At 30.0% G+C, this 16,821-nt stretch overlaps 3 protein-coding genes across 7 annotated transcripts; 2 read left to right on the top strand and 1 right to left on the bottom strand.

The window, feature by feature from the left end:
• The first annotated feature begins 92 nt into the window (after positions 1 to 92).
• On the top strand, positions 93 to 6,142 carry LOC145751553 (spondin-1-like). The gene is made up of 17 exons (XM_082567734.1): positions 93 to 1,028; positions 1,116 to 1,204; positions 1,332 to 1,485; positions 1,605 to 1,772; positions 1,890 to 2,103; positions 2,377 to 2,526; positions 2,696 to 2,888; positions 3,353 to 3,514; positions 3,600 to 3,729; positions 3,821 to 3,931; positions 3,991 to 4,114; positions 4,199 to 4,296; positions 4,375 to 4,653; positions 4,736 to 4,876; positions 4,992 to 5,132; positions 5,330 to 5,503; positions 5,583 to 6,142. Exons 1-17 carry the CDS (start codon positions 788 to 790, stop codon positions 5,765 to 5,767), a joined length of 2,754 nt encoding a protein of 917 aa, XP_082423860.1. The 5' UTR covers positions 93 to 787; the 3' UTR covers positions 5,768 to 6,142.
• Positions 6,143 to 6,356: 214 nt separating this feature from the next.
• On the top strand, positions 6,357 to 13,486 carry LOC145755259 (uncharacterized). 5 transcript variants are annotated; one of them, XM_082571485.1, is made up of 17 exons: positions 6,357 to 6,498; positions 7,556 to 7,629; positions 7,766 to 7,852; positions 8,101 to 8,254; positions 8,550 to 8,660; positions 8,908 to 8,962; positions 9,056 to 9,166; positions 9,549 to 9,659; positions 9,877 to 9,987; positions 10,200 to 10,310; positions 10,627 to 10,682; positions 10,824 to 10,887; positions 11,064 to 11,221; positions 11,472 to 11,660; positions 11,837 to 11,915; positions 12,275 to 12,394; positions 12,478 to 13,486. In XM_082571485.1, the coding sequence occupies exons 1-17, from the start codon at positions 6,403 to 6,405 to the stop codon at positions 12,612 to 12,614; spliced, it is 1,824 nt and encodes a 607-aa protein (XP_082427611.1). In that variant the 5' UTR covers positions 6,357 to 6,402; the 3' UTR covers positions 12,615 to 13,486. The 5 variants fall into 5 exon arrangements, with proteins under 5 accessions (XP_082427611.1, XP_082427625.1, XP_082427619.1 ...); XM_082571499.1 differs by lacking the exon at positions 9,549 to 9,659; XM_082571493.1 differs by lacking the exon at positions 10,200 to 10,310.
• Positions 13,487 to 13,652: 166 nt separating this feature from the next.
• LOC145755294 (DDB1- and CUL4-associated factor 13-like) lies at positions 13,653 to 16,742 on the bottom strand. The gene is made up of 11 exons (XM_082571523.1): positions 16,634 to 16,742; positions 16,365 to 16,564; positions 16,075 to 16,269; positions 15,669 to 15,856; positions 15,441 to 15,569; positions 15,183 to 15,308; positions 14,878 to 14,979; positions 14,715 to 14,787; positions 14,457 to 14,551; positions 14,266 to 14,334; positions 13,653 to 14,174 (listed from the first exon to the last, which is right to left on the bottom strand). Exons 1-11 carry the CDS (start codon positions 16,701 to 16,703, stop codon positions 14,072 to 14,074), a joined length of 1,350 nt encoding a protein of 449 aa, XP_082427649.1. The 5' UTR covers positions 16,704 to 16,742; the 3' UTR covers positions 13,653 to 14,071.
• Positions 16,743 to 16,821: the final 79 nt, after the last annotated feature.

Here is a 16,821-nt window from a genome sequence, read left to right as displayed (position 1 = left end):
AGGCTCGCTTAAACGGTTCATTTGTCCTGCTTTTTATGCATTGAAGCGTTTTTACATTAAACTTACGAACGCACGCACTAACTTGTTGCCAAATATATCTACTTAGTAAACAAAATAAAAGGTTTACACAGTGGTAGTCTCAAAAACTAATTTATTTGGCGATTGATAAATTATTTAAGTCATTAGCAAGACATTATATTTAAAACTTTTGTTTATTTTGCAATTGTTAGGTTCACGAGAAAATTTTATGATTGTTTGCTTAGTTATAAAAACCAGTCGTAATTCCATTAGAGTTAAAAAAATTGCCTGCAGTGGTCTCGTTAGAACTATACCAGATATAATTTAACAAAGGTTACTTTTATCTTTAAATACCCATTTATCTTAAACTAGCTTTAGATGTGGTTTGGTATTTATTCAAATGGTCATTTTCTTGACGGTAAATATTGTACTTGTGTTGTAATGAAAACAGTACACCCCACGTTTTCCAATGCAAATATTGACAAGCGATAACCAAACACATGGTTAATATTTGACGAAGTATGGCAATAAGTTATTTTGGAAAGTGATTTATTTAAATAAGCTCTTTAAGGTATCTCAGAAACAGATATGTAAAACTATTTTATTATTAAGGCAATGTATCAGTTTAGGCCTTCTGTTAGTTATTTATTTTGTTACAGATTTTTATTTTTGAATCTAGCTATGCCGCAAATTAGGCTATAGAATAGATCAAGCAGGTAATTTTAAAGGACGCCGCAAACTCTTAAGACAAAAAAACGCTTTGAAAACCATGGATTCAAAGCCAATTATTTTTTCAACAAACACTGCCACACAAACTGCACATTTTTTAATTTATATTTTAATTTTAACTATCTTTACATCATGCGTAAACTGCATTGATATGGACAGTTTTAATTGCAATGGCGAACCTACTGTGCGACGCTTAGTTAATCCTAGACAAGGAAATAATGGATTTAGATTAAAACTGGAAGGTGAACCAACGGGCTATGTGCCTAATAGAGACTACACAGGTACGCAGTTCCTTTATAAATAAATCATAAGCAAATATAAAGTGTTGTAGACTTAAATATATAAAGTTTAATATATTTTTATCTTAGTTACGTTACAAAGTACCGTCCCGGTGTCATTTCGGGGATTCTCAATTACTTCAAAAAACGATGACTTACTTCCTATTGGAGAGTTTACGGTAACAACTAACTACCTAAAAACTACATTTAAGTTTATCTTACTAAAACTAACCTTATGTTCAGTTCCAGAAATTCCATTTTGTTTAACAGATCTTGTTCCAAAACTTATATTAAATTTGTATATAGGATTTAAATACATTTACGTCACGAAGCTTGCCTTCATGTCCTAGTGTTGTTACTCACGCCAGCCTCGGAAAGAAAAGTCGAGTTCAAGTAACCTGGACAGCGCCTGATCCTGGTTCAGGTTGCGTGACAATTTCTGCCAATGTTATTCAAAAAGGTAAAGCACATTACACTAAGAAATGTTGCATTTGTTTCTACTATTTACATACTTGCGAGCATTAATCTTATGTCATTCGTAACATTATTTATTGTTTTCTTATTCGTAAATTTTTATAGGCTCGATCTGGTTTCAAGGAGGAAAAGCACTTACTACACGACTATGTGAGCAAACTGCACCAGATCCCTTAGAAAATGCCCAGCTTTGTTGCTCATGTGGTAACGCCACTTATAAAATGGTGTTTTATGGTAAATGGTCGCCAACGTCTCACCCCAAAGATTACCCAGGTAACATATCGAATAAAATAATTTTCAAGATGAAATAATTTAATTATTTCAAATGTAACAACCCGTTTTTAACCCCGAAAAAAAAGGACGTTATATTTAAGAAAATTACATTCTTAGATTTTTCTACACACTGGTCGAATTTAATTGGAGCATCTCACAGCTCTGAGTATGTAATCTGGGAATACGGGGGTTACTCAAGTGAAGGTGTGCAAAAGGTTGCGGAGTGGGGGTGGCCTGATCATCTGGAAACTGAAATACGAGCTCAAAGAGACCAAGTTTTATCTGTGGTGAAAACGAAGGCCCAATGGCCAGCTTACGAACCTAGAAATATGTAAGAAAACGTCAACAACGTTATATATATTTTTTCTGTGGGTGTTGTTTGTTGTCATATTTAATTTGTAGCTTGGGCTTGGATTAACAAATTAATAAACGCCTTATAAATGCGTCCAAATTTGTCAAACGTTTTTAAAACGACATTAAACGTTTAAAATTGTCTAAATCACTAAAACTAAAGTAAAAGTCATAATCTTAACAGAGTAAAAATATGCAGTTAAACGACATTACTTTATTTTTGCGCTAACGTGCTATATGTTTTATTTGACAGACGCAAGCCTCCTAGCGACGAATTTACTGTCGACACTGATCGTCACTTGGTTTCAATATTATCCATGCTTGGACCAAGTCCGGATTGGAATGTTGGAATTAGTAAAGAATCAATGTGTACGCAGGATTGTGGGTGGATTGGAGTGAAAAGGTTTGTTGCAAGAATATTTAAAAATGTGGTAAAATTATAGTAGATTTAATTTTATGTATATATTTACATTCTTAAAATTTATTAGACTTTAAAAACACTTAATAACCTTAAGTAACCTTAAATATTGTTTTAAGATTTTTTTATCATTTTTTAAGCTTATTTTTTTTAGTTTTGATCTCATTCCCTGGGATGCAGGTACAGACAACGGAGTTAGCTACATGTCACCAAACTCCCCAACTAATCCACACGAGAAAATACGAACTCTTACTAGTTTGGATCACGTGCAATCCCCGTTTTACGATCCATCAGGTGCAGATATTAGACCTGTAGCAACAATGGTTATAACGAGATTGAATATTGAGGTAAGTGGGATAAATTGATTAGATATTCAGATAATGTCTGTCATTGGATGAATATTAATTTTGATATAAAATTATTTTTATGGTTTTTTACACGAGGGTAAAATAAAAGTTCCTCTAGTTTAAGAGAATGATTGTTGCAGTATTAATTACAATTTTCATTATGTTACATGTTATCGTTCACAAATTTAATAAAATAATTAAACGAATTGTTCAGGCATAAAAGTCGCTTATGGCAAACAAAGACATCAGTTTGTAAAGTTTGCCACATTATAAGAATAAATTCAAATGTACAAAAATTATTTCTCTTATAAAACATGCCTAAAAACTTTAAGCTCATTTTGATTTTCTTTGTTAACTTACTTAAAAAATCAATTCGGTAAAACTTTACTATTTCCTTATTCCTTATGCTTCTTTTTTAACATTGAGATAAATTTTTTTGGCCTAATTATCGTTAATTTTAACAGGGTGAGCAGTGTGGAGTCAGCGAGCCTGTGGAAAGTGTTGCTTCAGTAACTACTGAAAATTTACAAACAAATTTTAATCAAGTTCAACCAACACCAGGTTGCATGTATTCCGAATGGTTTCCTTGGTCAAAATGTAGTGTCACTTGCGGATGGGGATTAAAGGTATCTAAAACAGAAGATTTTGTGTTTGTAAAGAAATGAAATAAAACTATATCCTAACCAATGTTATTTTACTATCCTTATTAAGGTTAGAAATAGAATGTTTAAAGGTGATCCAGAAACACAAAGTGAATGTCAAGAAACAATGGAAAAGGAAATATGTAAAGGGGCGCATCAATGTGTTAACGATAACATTGTTACTGGATGTTTGTATTCGGGTATAAATAATTAAAAATTTGCTAACAAACAGTGTTATAACAAAACTATAAGAAATGGGTAAATACTTAAATTTCTATATATTATTTTAAGATTGGACAACTTGGTCGCAATGTAGTACGACTTGTGGAGTAGGCCTTAAGTTCAAGACAAGAGTGTTGCAATGGCCGTCTGAAGAATCGAACTGCCATGAGCCTTTAAAAGGTGAAAAAATAATAACAAAAGTTTAAAAAAATATAACTAAATCAATCGATCGATTTTAGAAATGGAATCTTGTACGTCAATAAAATGTTCAGTTGTTAGTGATGAAGTCTGTATGTACATGCCTTGGAGTGCTTGGTTACCATGTCCTGTATCGTGTGGTATGGGAAAAACAATGCGAAAAAGGTATAAATTAAAAAATGATATTCATTACTAATTGGTTATATTTGAAATACAATTACTAACGTGGACGTAATGGTTTTATTTTAGAACAATAAAACATATGCCACCATCTCTAACATCTTGTTCTGAACCCGTGATTGAAAATACAACTTGTATGACTTCAATGACATGTAGCGACCCAAATGGTATTTAAAAGCTACCACGTTTGAGAAAAAAAAATTTATAAACCTTATTTATTGTTTTGTTTATTATTTGTATTTCAGATGTTGATGATTTTTCGGATTGTCTTTACCGACCCTGGTCCGATTGGTCACCATGTAACTCAAAGTGTGGAATCGGCGTGACGTTTCGAAAAAGATTACTTTACATTTCCGTTTCTGGCGCTTCCTGTAAAGACTTTCAGATGGAAAACAGCAAATGTATGACGTCAGAATCGTGTAACGTAGAATCACATGTTTGTCAGTATAGCGATTGGACCAGTCTCATGCCCTGTTCTGTAACCTGCGGCGTAGGAGAAACCTTTAGAAAACGATTTCTAGATGGTAAGGATAATCAAAAGGAAACAAATGCTTAATATTGTATAATTATCAATATGTTAAATTTTTAAATTTTGTTTAAATTTAGAAACTTCTTCTGATACAAATTGTGAAAGTATTGAAATGGAGACAGCAGCCTGTAACAATGAGGCTTGTGAGGTACAAAGCAATGGTTGTGTATTTTTATCTTGGAACCGGTGGATGCCGTGTTCTGTATCTTGTGGAAAAGGTTAAACATTTTTTTTATTTAAAATTGTTCAATTGTGAGTTAGTTAATATAAGTTTATGGCAGCACATTGAAAAATATTTTAAGGTTACCAAGAACGATAATTATTTTTGTTTAGGTATAACTTTACGAAAAAGATTTCTTAACGAGAGCGCAAGTGTTGGTCCCTGTTCAGGTTTTGAAATGGAACAGAACCGATGCATGGTGGCGTGTCAAAGCACAGTTGTTCCGCATGTTATCACAATTCACACCAAACAAAGTGAGCTCGTTAGCTTTTTATATACGAATTTTTGTTTTAAAAAAACAAATCATATCCTGTTTTTTGGATTAAATTGGTTTAAATTTTATATCTCAGTGATAAGACTTAGTAAGGAAAAACGTGAACAGTAAACACAATCTTTATTATAACTTAATTAAACGCCTTGGTTAAGTCTTTCTTATACTTTATTACTCTAGATTTTAAATGTCCCACAAGTAATTGGGGAGAATGGAGTTCTTGCTCTGTTTCTTGTGGTAAAAGACGAGGAATCATTAGCCGAAAAAGATCTTTACTAAACCCAAATTTAGTTGACGATAGTTGCATTAAACCACTTTTAACTGAAAAGAAAAGATGCAAATCGTTTAGATGTCGTAAGCCTAAATTTCAGTTTATGTTCAAATGACCATGCATAAAGTTAAATTTTATTCACCTTACACCTTTTTAAATTAGCACGCAATTGCATCTTGGGGCCGTGGTCTGAATGGTCGTCTTGCCACCGAGAATGTCTACAATCCAGAGCAAAAATTTTGCAATCAAGACACAGAAAAATATTACTAAGGGCCAAGTTTGGTGGAGAAAAATGTGAGAAACGCAAGGAAAAAAGACCGTGCATATGTGATCTATTGACTTCGTAAAATTTTGTTTAAGTTTCATTTGTTGGGTTTAAAATGTATATAGCCTATTCGCAAGTGTTCTTTATCTAGAAGTGCCCTTTTTATGCCAGTCTTAGTTGTGTCAGCATGTTCATATACCTTAGTAAACGTTAAATTATTTCAGATATATATTTGTTTTAAAAGTTTAAAAGCTACATTACCCATTTCTTCTCAACCATAGAAAACTAACCTAACGTTAGGTTAGTTTTCTATGTTTCAACTACTTGGCGTATAAAAAAAAGGTAAATAACTCAAATTATTTTATGAGGGGTTTTGTTTTAAATAAATAACCTTTTTTTTGCTTTTTGTGTGTTATTACTTTCCTTTCGCTAATAAATTCCACTTTTCTTTATAACATGCTTGTGTGATAACATAATAACGAATTAGCTGTGTTAATATTTATTTTCGTCCCAAATATTATTTTAGTTTATTGGCAACACCACACTTTTAACATCGGAGTGTCAACATTACATTAATGTGGGCTTTCCCGGAAGTAAAGTTGTGTTAAATTTGTTTAGTAGTTTTAATTTCAAATAACTTCCAAACGTAAATTATATTGTTTTGTAGACATTATATTTAACCAAAAAATCTACATTAAGCAGTGTAAGTAAATAATTATGTGGCGGTCAGCAGCTGGACACACAAATCAAAATATTTCGAAGCCAAATGTCGAAGATGATGACGACGATTGGGAAACTGATGCTGATTTTGTGGTAAAAATTTACAAATTAATAGTTGGGTATTTAAAAGTAACAAGATAAATTCTTTATTATTTTAAATAAGGCCAAGGAGCTCTTAAAATTGCTAAACAAAAATGTTTTTTGCAGCTTAAGCTCTCTGTTTTTAATGAATGAACGAGGTGTCATGAAAATGGTTTGTTTAATAAGTGTAAAGTGTTTAACATAATATGTTTACATGTAATATGTGTGATATGCCTAATATCTTAAAACAGAATCATGTACGGTAACGATTTTAGAACTTTAAAAGTAAAATGTGAAAACTATAAAAGTATCAAGAACAATATTGATTATGACATAATAATACCTTATATGTCGGTATGTAGATATATATTGATTGTAGGGTTGAGTAAGATATTTAACTTTTAGGTATATACAAGGCCATAGTAAATCTTGAAAGTATTAATAAATTTGGTAAGGGCCGTTAAGGTAGTAAATTCATTTAAAGATCTTTATGTGAACATGATTATAAAGATATAAAAACTGGATCATATTCAGAAGTATTCAGCAAAAAACTGATTAGATGTTGTTCTTTAATATGATCATGTATAAAATAACTATAGGCCTATAAATTTTTGTTAATTAAACTTAACCCTAATTTTTTTTAAAAAAAGGTTTAACAAGAAAAAACTTTTTTGCTGTATGTTTACCAGTCGAAAATTGTATTATGAATGCACATTTAACATATTCAGATTTTGGGCAGGTTGCACATATATATTTTAGGAAAATATACCGTTTAAAAAAGGGTTTTATGTTGGCTAATCTTTACACTGTTAATTTAAGACGACAACCTTAACACTAACGGTGTTTACTAAACCTAAAACATTTTGGTAGGTTAAAATCTCGCAATTATCAGGTCTTAAAATGGTTAGGGCAATTTAAGACTAGCCATTGATAGTCAACAGTTGTTTAAACAGTTGTTTAAGTTACATTTTATGTAAAATATTTTGCTGTTATTACACTTTGATTTTATCCTAATTTTTTGCTTTATTTTAAATTGTTAATTAACAATAAATTTGGCATCTGTTTTTAGAATGAAGTCACTGAAAAGGAACAAAGATGGGGTTCAAAAACTGTTGAAGGGTCTGGAAGAGTGGAACATATTAGGTTTACAATAAAAACTTTTTTTTAGTTTGTATATATATATATATACCATAAAAACAAAAAATGGTTCAAACGTTTATATTTTTAGATTTTACTCTTTTAAATCATTTTTAAAATAATTACTTGATTTTTATGCCAGTGTTAACAAGTTAAGAGAGGGTGTGCAGAGTGATGATACCAAAGCTAAACAAAAACAACAAGAAGAAGGTCCAAAGGCTTCATATGGGTAACCAATAACCTTTTTTTATTTAAAATTGTTAGAACAATTTTAGGATTTTTTAGGCACAAGAAGGTAAGAGGTGAAATAGTAATATTGATATTGTGTACCAATATAACATATAAAAATTGGGGTTTACGGCTTAATCCATACTTTTATTTGATCTTTTACTTGGCCTTTTTAACTTTTTTTAAGGGAATATTAAAATGATTTCAAGTATAAATATGATTAACAAAAAATATTGTTTTTTTAATTAGCTATGGTGGAAAATACGGAGTGCAAAAAGACAGAATGGATAAAAGTGCAGTGGATGCATCGTACCAAGCAAAGCTTGCTGCTCATGCTTCACAAGTTGATGGATCCAAAGGTTTTGGTGGGAAATATGGAGTACAAAAGGACAGAGTTGATAAAGTGAGTACAGTGATTAATTGCTAATGATTTTTTATGGCATTTTTGTTACAATTGATTGTAAAGTTTATCTTGGTAGGTATTGATTTAAAGAACAAGTTAAACTTAAAATTTATAGCAAATTTTTTAGCCTAAAAGTTAAGCTACTTTTAATCCTACTGATGCTTGATTCTTTACAAAACACAAAAAATTGTTTGCTTTTTCTGTGTTTGCCAAAATTTTTGTTATAATTAAAACCAATGCAATTTAAAATAGTTTTAAAATGTTAAATAAATCTTACTTTTCATTATTTTTTTAGTCTGCAGTGGATTACAACTATAAAGAGAATCTTGCCAAACACAAATCACAAGTTGATGCTTCCAAGGGATTTGGTGGAAAGTTTGGAGTTGACAAGGAAAATGTAGATAAGGTAAAATTAAGTTATTGAGATAAATTGTTTAAAAAGTTTCCTAAAGTAGTAAAAATTTTGTGGTTCAAGTAGTGTTTTAGCAAAATGTTTAAAATAATAAATAGTTAACTTTTATTTAAAATTGAAATATCTAATGCTTTTAAAACAAAGAAAAAATTTTTCTGTGGAATTAGGAATTATAAGGCAAAATGCAAAACTAAATATTACAATCAAAGCTGCATCTTGATTATCTTATTACTTTTTTTAGTCCGCTGTTGGCTATGATTACCAAACCAAAGCAGCAGTACACGATTCTCAAAAAGGTACCCGTTAGTACATCCACTAAATTATTTGTTTATATAATTAAGTTACCTCTTTACAGGCAATCACTAAAAGTAATTAAATTGTATTATCAGATTACAGTGCTGGTTTTGGGGGAAAGTATGGTGTACAAAAAGATCATGTGGATAAATCAGCAGTTGGGTTTGATTACCAGGCTAAATTAAGTCAACATGACTCCCAGAAAGGTATTTTTATTGTTGTAGTGATCTTATGTTTTTATTACAAGCAGTTTGGAATTTGGAAACACTTTTATTTATTTTTTTCGGCACTTTTTTAAAGCATGTTTTGATGTTTTTTTAATTTGTGATTTTCAAAAAAAATTGGTAATATAAAATTTAAATTTAATTAAATAAGTAAGATTGTTTCAAATTTTAAAGTCTACTTTCTGTTTATTGTTTGTATATAATTAAATATTAATTACGTACATACAATTTTCAAAAAGGGAATATAAAATTTATCTAATTGTCTCCGAAATTTTTTTTTTTACTTTATTACTTTCATTTAATTAAATCTCTTTCACTGCTTGCATGTTGTGTTTTAAAATTTTGTTGGCATGTGGATTTGCAGACTATTCTAAGGGTTTTGGTGGTAAATTTGGTGTTCAAAAAGACCGGCAAGATAAGTCTGCACTCAGTTTTGAAGAACAATCCCCACTTGCTAAACATGAATCACAAAAAGGTTGATTGTGTGCCTGTAATCACTCGTTTCTTTTGCTTAATTTTGTAATTTTTTGCTTAATTTTAAATTTATTTTAACATACTTTGATAAAATGGCATTATTTTTTTTTTAAATAAATGAGGTGTGTCAAACAAATTTTGATATTCCTACTTTACACTTTGATTTTTCTTTATGCATGATTTATTTTTTGTGCCAATCAAAGATATGTAAAATTAAGATTACACATCCGGCTTTGGTGGAAAGTTTGGAGTTCAAAAAGACAGACAAGATAAATCTGCTCATGGCTGGGATGAACAGGAAAAACTTGCCCAACACGAATCGCAGAAAGGTTTTAATTATCATAATTGTTTCCTATATATGTCCAATTCATGGTTGAGTCACTGATAAATCATTGATTATCCGATTTTGAATAAATAATTATTTTATTTTTGTAGCATGCTTTTAATTTTGTCATTTTATTTTGCAACTTCAAAATGAAGTTGTCTTTTTGTTTGATCATTTAAGCATTTTTTTCATTTGTTTTATTTTTTTGCATGTAAGATTATTCTGCCGGTTTCGGTGGAAAATTTGGTGTGCAAACAGACAGACAGGATAAGTCGGCTCATACATTCGAGGAACAGTCTAAACTGGCTAAACATGCTTCACAGAAAGGTTCTATGTTTCAAATAATTTGCAATCTGTGATTACAAATTTTGATCATAAACTCGCCACAAATTTTTATAACATTTTAATAACTCAGCAGCAGAAATTTTTTTTATATTTTGTCATAATTACATATATATTTGCCACATATAGTCACAACTCTTCACTATTATTTGCCCATGATGATTTATTTACCTACTCACTATTAACAGCATTTTTTTGCATAGTAAGTCTAGGACATACATATTTCACCCACTAAGCTTTATTAAGCACATTTAAAACTTTATTTTTTTACATTTAACAAATTGTTTATTTTTTTTTGTAGATTACTCTCAGGGTTTTGGAGGAAGTTATGGAGTTCAAACTGACAGAATTGATGAGGTGAATATTTAGAAGTTTATTATTTTAACTTGTCAAATATGTTATACTTTACCCTGTTTAGTAAGAGCAGCACAATAAAGTAACAGTTTTTTGACTTATGTACTTTTTGTTTACAGTTGTTTGTTTAAATATTGTTTTTAGTCGGCTGGAACATTTGAAGATATGTCTGGTGCAACATCATCTTACCAAAAAGCTTCTACAAATAGTAATTTTTTTTTATTTTTAATTAAAATTTAGTAACCCCCCTTGGTTTAAATTTAGACAATGAAAGTTAAATTTAACCAAACATTTTTAAATAAAAAAAAACGTTTAAATAAAAAAAAGTTAAATAAAAAAAAAACTATTTGCTTTAAGATTTTAATATTTTTGTATTTCTTTAAGCTGGGGCATCAGCAGGCAACATCCGCAACAAGTTTGAGAACATGGCAGTGGCAGGCGAGGAAGAAAGCAGGAGAAGAGCAGAGGATGAAAAGAAGAGAAGACAAGCTAAAGAGGAGGGAGAAAGGAGGGCACAAGAGCAAAAACAGAGACAACAAGAGGTTAGTTATTTTTTTAAGATACAATAAAAAATTATACTATAAAAAGTTATAGTTAAAAAAAATTATAAGGTAATGTTTAAGTAAGTATGTTACTTTTGCATCTGTTGTAGAGCAGCCTTAGCAAAGTCTTTCCCAAAAGAACTTGTCAATCACTTAGCATCTTGTGTGAATGAGCCCAAAATGTTGACATATATGTTAACACTGCCAAAATGTTAAAAGTAATCAAAAAAAAAGTTATGATATATTATAGAACGCTAAATTAGCTGAGGAGGAAGAAGAAAGAAGAAGGGAACAGGAAAGGCAGGAATATGATGCTCAACAGCAACAACAAGAATATGAGGCTCAACAACAGAGAGAATATGAGGAAGAGCAACAACCACAACACTACGAGGAAGAGCAACAACCACAACATGAGGAATATGCCCCAGAGCCGCAACAGGTTTTAACATTTGTATGAATTTAATTTTTTTAAAGTGACTTGTTTTTTTAGTTAGGTATGGTAACTTATTTTTACTTTATTACCTATTACAAGTTTAAAAACAGTTTTGCAACTAATATTTTTTGGTATTAAATCACTATTTGAACCATGTTTGTAATAAATAATATTTTTTAAAGCAATTTGAGCCAGAACCAACTTATCGAGAGGAGGAACAAGTTTATCAGGAAGATGAACAACCTGAAAGTGCATATGAAAGTAAACACATTTATTAATTAACATGTTTAAATAAAGTTTTCCTAGCGATAAGCATGTTTAAACCAAAGTTTATCAATTATTACATTAATAGATTTTTAAACTCATTTTTGTAATATACTGTCAGCCTGATATAATTATTTTTCTTGGCATACTGGTTTATATTTATATCAGAAAAAGGTCCTATTTTGATTACAACCTATTTTAATGTAGATTTTGTTGCTCTGATTTTACTTTTTCAACAGTTTTAAATAGTATTGGTAATATTACTTAGGTAATATCCTGCCAAAATATATAATTTCATGTGTGTTGGCAACTACACCAAGCCCCTATTACTTGCACTCAGTTAAGTTTTTTTTTAGCTTTTGGAGAAGACCAACAACAACAACAACAAGAACAACAACCAAATCAAAGTAATGATGATAATGTTTATGGTATTGATGAAGGTCTTCGTGCTAAAGCAATGTTTGACTACCAAGCCAGTAAGTAGTAAAAAAACAATTTTAAACTTGAAGGTAAATTTCATTTTTGAACAAAGGTATTTTAACAAACCTTAATTTTCAAGCCGGTGATGATGAAATTACTTTTGATCCTGATGACATTATCACTAACATTGAACAAATTGATGAGGGATGGTGGAGTGGTACTTTTAATGGAAAAACAGGACTTTTTCCGGCTAATTTTGTTGAAATTATTGAATAAAAACCCTGTGTGTTTATGCAGTCTAAACTTCTATGACCAAATTCGAACTTACTTTTTACTTCTTCTCTAAAATCTAAAGGTCGAAAATGTTTTTGAATTTTTTGACTAAAATATTGTTATATTAAATATTGAAACTAATTTCTAAAACATTCCGAAAGAAACCCTTTAATTTTGTTTTATATCGTCTAAAATTTGCTACTTTATTACTATTCCATAAGAATGTCGAATGTAGATGAATGTAAAAAATCTCATCTTAGCCTTTATATTGTTTTTATGTAATTTGTGTGAATAATATTGCTGATATTATTTGTTTCCATTCCCAATCAAATTAACTAATAATTTTTACTGTATTATGTTATTCATGCACTTAATATCCAGCTATATTATTAATAATCATAATCATTTTTATTTAATGTAATTTTATAAATATGATATTGAATGGAAACTTTGTGAAATATTTGCTTGTATTATTAACGTTACGTCATATAGAACCACTAGAAAAACTAAAACATTGGCTAAGGTGATTTAAAAATGCATTTTTTCGCCTTTATCCATTTAAACAAATGTTTTTTCAAAGAGAAGCTTTGTTGTGCAAGAAAGACCCATTTTTTTGGTCGTCATTGCTTAAGCTTTAATCGCCTTTCCTATTTGTGATGTTTATTTAAGACCGGTGTGAAGTTAGATACCATTTACCGGTTCATTATTCAGCACCAGATTCAGAGCCCAGGTCATTATTCAGCGCCAGATTCAAATCCAGTTCATTATTCAGCACCGGATTTAAATCCAGTTTATGATTCAGCACCTGGTTTAAAATCAAGCTCTAGGTAAAAGGGCCTCTATTTACTCCTTCTTAACCCAGGTCTACGCTTTGAATCTGGTGCTGAATAATGAACCAGAACTGGATACTAACTTTATGTCAGTTTGTTTAAGTTATAGTTACAGCTTATTTTACTTATCATTACTTTGAAATAGAAAGTCATATAGTTATTGAAACTAATAAGCAAGTAACGAAAAAAATCAAGAATATCCAAAGTCGGTTTAACATATGTTGTGTTGGTTAATTCTATAGGTGATGTTTAACAATATTCATAAGGTGTACAACAACGTCTATGTAGCCTAAGTTGTAGTTCATTGTTTATTTATGTTTTAACGGTAATTCTTTGAATTAAAATAAAGAACAGTGAACACTGGAAGTAGCCCAAGCGGTATGCTGTGCCAATTGTAAGCAAAGTTGCTTGTTAGCAAACATCATTAGGTATAATTTCTGGTTGTGGTAAAAATCTTTAAAAGCTTGTAGGGTACATTTTTTAAGCGACTCTGTTTATGAAACAAGTTTTATTGTACATACAAAAGTTAAGAAAATGAGTATGTTATAAACCGAGGTTCCAAATTATATTTGTCATAAGATTTAATCTTCAAATATTGAATATAAGTCAACAAATATTGTAAATAAAAAGCTAAGGGGAATCATCATCTCTAGAGGTATTCACGATATGTTTTGCTTTTTCAGCAACAAATGGCATGGATCCTGGTTTGCTATGATTTCGTAGATTTTGCTCCCTATACCAATACAAGCAAATATTTAAATACTCTGCAATAATTTTTTATTTAAATCAAACTAATGATTGTAAATAACAAAGTTTGCACTTACTTTCTCTTCATAGAATCTTTTATTAGTCGTTTTTCCTTCAGTGCACTGTATATTGTCTTTGGAACATGTCTTAACATCAATAAATGTTATTTTAATAATAATCTAGTATTTTGTAAACAATTATATCGTTAGCTTGATATTTAACAAAAGGTTCGAGTTCTTAAATAAATTATTAGTTATTTTAGTTATACCTGTGTTTGGCTATTCGTTTGATTTGTGGATGGTACGCAAATTTATGTCTTAATTTATTGTTATATTTCATCGCAGCTTGTTCTCTTGGCGCTAACTAGAAATAGCAGGTAAAAAATTAGCTATCAGACAGTAAAACCAGATTTTTCAATATTTATAATAACTTGATGTTAGTATATTTAAGAAACAACATACAAATATGGATACTTAATGCCTTGACATGAACATTGTAAGTGTTGTAATAATAAACCTTAACTTACTCTTCCTAGTTTCTCTGAGGCATTTGCCTTCCATAATCTTATATTTGTTTCATCTGACCCAGATAAAATATATCTAAAATATAAATTTGAAACAATCCGATTTTGTTACTACATTAGTAAAAGATGACACAATATTATATTTTAAAAAATTGCTTTTATTTACCTATTATCAGAAGACCATTTTACACTAAAAACTCTTTGCATTCTTTTGGTGTGATAAACCTCTCTGCTATGACCTGATAAAACTGGAAAAATCCGTATAGTTCTAAAACATATTTAAAGAAAACAAAATTTACAAACAAACATGTCTCACGATATCCAAAATTAAATCTTAATAATAACTTATGTCCTGTGTTCGAAAAAAAAATATTGGAGTGTTAAATATCAGGCAGTGTGATAAAAATCCTAATTGAAAATACAAATAGTATAAATAGAAAAAAAACATTGTTATAAGGTTAAATTACTGACTTATCATAGCTCCCTGATACAAATTCCTTTCCAGTAGGTGAATAATCAACATCCAACACTGCATCCACATGGTCCGAGTGAACATTTGCAGCAAAGTCCAATTTTCGCATATCAAATGTATACAAGCTATAAAAAATATATATACAAGTATTATTGATAAACTTTGTATTAAAAAATACAAACTGTAGGTAAACTTGATTTATTATTATAGGTAACATAATGTCTTTAAAACACTTGTTATATTTTTAATCAGTTTACTTATGATCTTCATTTGCAGCAGTAAATATAAAAGCTTCCATAGGATTCCAAACTGCAACATTACTTCTCAGTCTAAGCGTCACTTTGTTTAAAGGAACTGCTCTTCTTATATCATATAAAACAATACTCCTGTGAAAAATTTCAATTAATAAATATAAAAAATTTTATATTATTTAAACAATTTTTTGTTTAAAAGCATTAAATTTAAAGGTCGAATATTAATTTTACCTGTCTGAAACACAACTTATACAGAGGCTAGTCTCGACAGGATTAAATTTAACGCTATTTACAGAATCTGTTCCCCATTTATATACTCTTGTAGGTTCCGATCTTTCCATGTCCCAAATATCGACCGATTGGCCACAAGTAGCATAAATTGGTTCATTCCAGTTATGGTCAATACCAGTGTATAATGACTAAAACATTAAAACAGCTTTAAATGAAATAAAATACCCAGCAGTGTGTTTTAATACTTTAAATAACATTGGGAAAAGACCAAACAAAAAAAAATCCTTAATTGTAGCACAAAAAACACTATGCTTTGCTTAATTGTAGCACAGAAAACACCCAAAACTTGACCATTTGTTTATGCTAATTACCATGTTTTTTATTTTAAATGTGTGTATATATTTACCTTTGAAACAATAGTATTCAGGGGTGTATCACTTTCTGAACTTAATGCATTGGCTGTCCATATTTTAACTGTTTTATCGTCTCCAACCGACATGAAATGATCTCCATCATGCGATGTTGTAATTCCACGAACGAACCCAGTGTGCGCCTGGACAGATCTTAGACATCTTTGATTGGTTAATGTCCATTGTCGAATCTATATCATAAAGTTCATACCACAGTGATTTATTAAAAAATGGAAATAATTACTTTTTTTATTAAAACAATTTTTAAAACCATTTTTTTCTGTACCTCTCCGTCACAAGATCCAGAAAAAATAGTGTTCAATTTTTTCTTGTGTGCTGATATGCAACAAACCCCATCTTTGTGCCCATCCAAAGATGCTAAAAAAGGCTTTGCAAACACTCTATTAAGTTTGGTTGCATTTAAAGCTCTTACATATTCTCTTGGTGCCTCGAATGGATGAAGAGTAGGATTGTAATTGCGAAAAACTAACAAAAAAAGTGAATTAGATTTTTTAAATTAAATTTATTAAAAAGTTAGTTTTTTATTAGATTTACCTTTGTGAATATCCCTTTTCGTTTCTCGCAAATAATCGTCCTGACTTCTACATAATATTTTGACCTTCATATTGCCACTTAAATGTATATTATACTAATAACAAAAAAATGTGTTAATAATGTTTAATAAATATTTACTGCACGCGTTATGAACAAACCGGGACTTTCCCTTTTCTAAGTAACTTCAA

The sequence above is a fragment of the Corella eumyota genome, chromosome 1, assembly GCF_963082875.1.
Source record: "Corella eumyota chromosome 1, kaCorEumy4.1, whole genome shotgun sequence".
Taxonomy (NCBI): Eukaryota; Metazoa; Chordata; class Ascidiacea; order Phlebobranchia; family Corellidae; genus Corella; species Corella eumyota.
The sequence above is the reverse complement of the archived record's forward strand: the minus strand, read 5'-3'. Positions and strand labels throughout refer to the sequence as shown.

What these genes read in the sequence shown, in the direction of transcription:
- LOC145751553 (XM_082567734.1), top strand. Translation starts at nt 788, where the DNA reads ATGGATTCAAAGCCAATTATTTTTTCAACAAACACTGCCACACAAACT. An exon ending in CTTGCGGATGGGGATTAAAG is followed by an intron (nt 3,515 to 3,599) that starts GTATCTAAAACA and finishes ATCCTTATTAAG; the next exon opens with GTTAGAAATAGAATGTTTAA. An exon ending in CACAATTCACACCAAACAAA is followed by an intron (nt 5,133 to 5,329) that starts GTGAGCTCGTTA and finishes TTATTACTCTAG; the next exon opens with ATTTTAAATGTCCCACAAGT.
- LOC145755259 (XM_082571485.1), top strand. Translation starts at nt 6,403, where the DNA reads ATGTGGCGGTCAGCAGCTGGACACACAAATCAAAATATTTCGAAGCCA. An exon ending in GGAAGAGTGGAACATATTAG is followed by an intron (nt 7,630 to 7,765) that starts GTTTACAATAAA and finishes TTTTTATGCCAG; the next exon opens with TGTTAACAAGTTAAGAGAGG. An exon ending in CCAAAAAGCTTCTACAAATA is followed by an intron (nt 10,888 to 11,063) that starts GTAATTTTTTTT and finishes TATTTCTTTAAG; the next exon opens with CTGGGGCATCAGCAGGCAAC.
- LOC145755294 (XM_082571523.1), bottom strand. Translation starts at nt 16,703, where the DNA reads ATGAAGGTCAAAATATTATGTAGAAGTCAGGACGATTATTTGCGAGAA. An exon ending in GAAAAGGGATATTCACAAAG is followed by an intron (nt 16,565 to 16,633) that starts GTAAATCTAATA and finishes TTTTTTTGTTAG; the next exon opens with TTTTTCGCAATTACAATCCT. An exon ending in GTATCAGGGAGCTATGATAA is followed by an intron (nt 14,980 to 15,182) that starts GTCAGTAATTTA and finishes AATATGTTTTAG; the next exon opens with AACTATACGGATTTTTCCAG.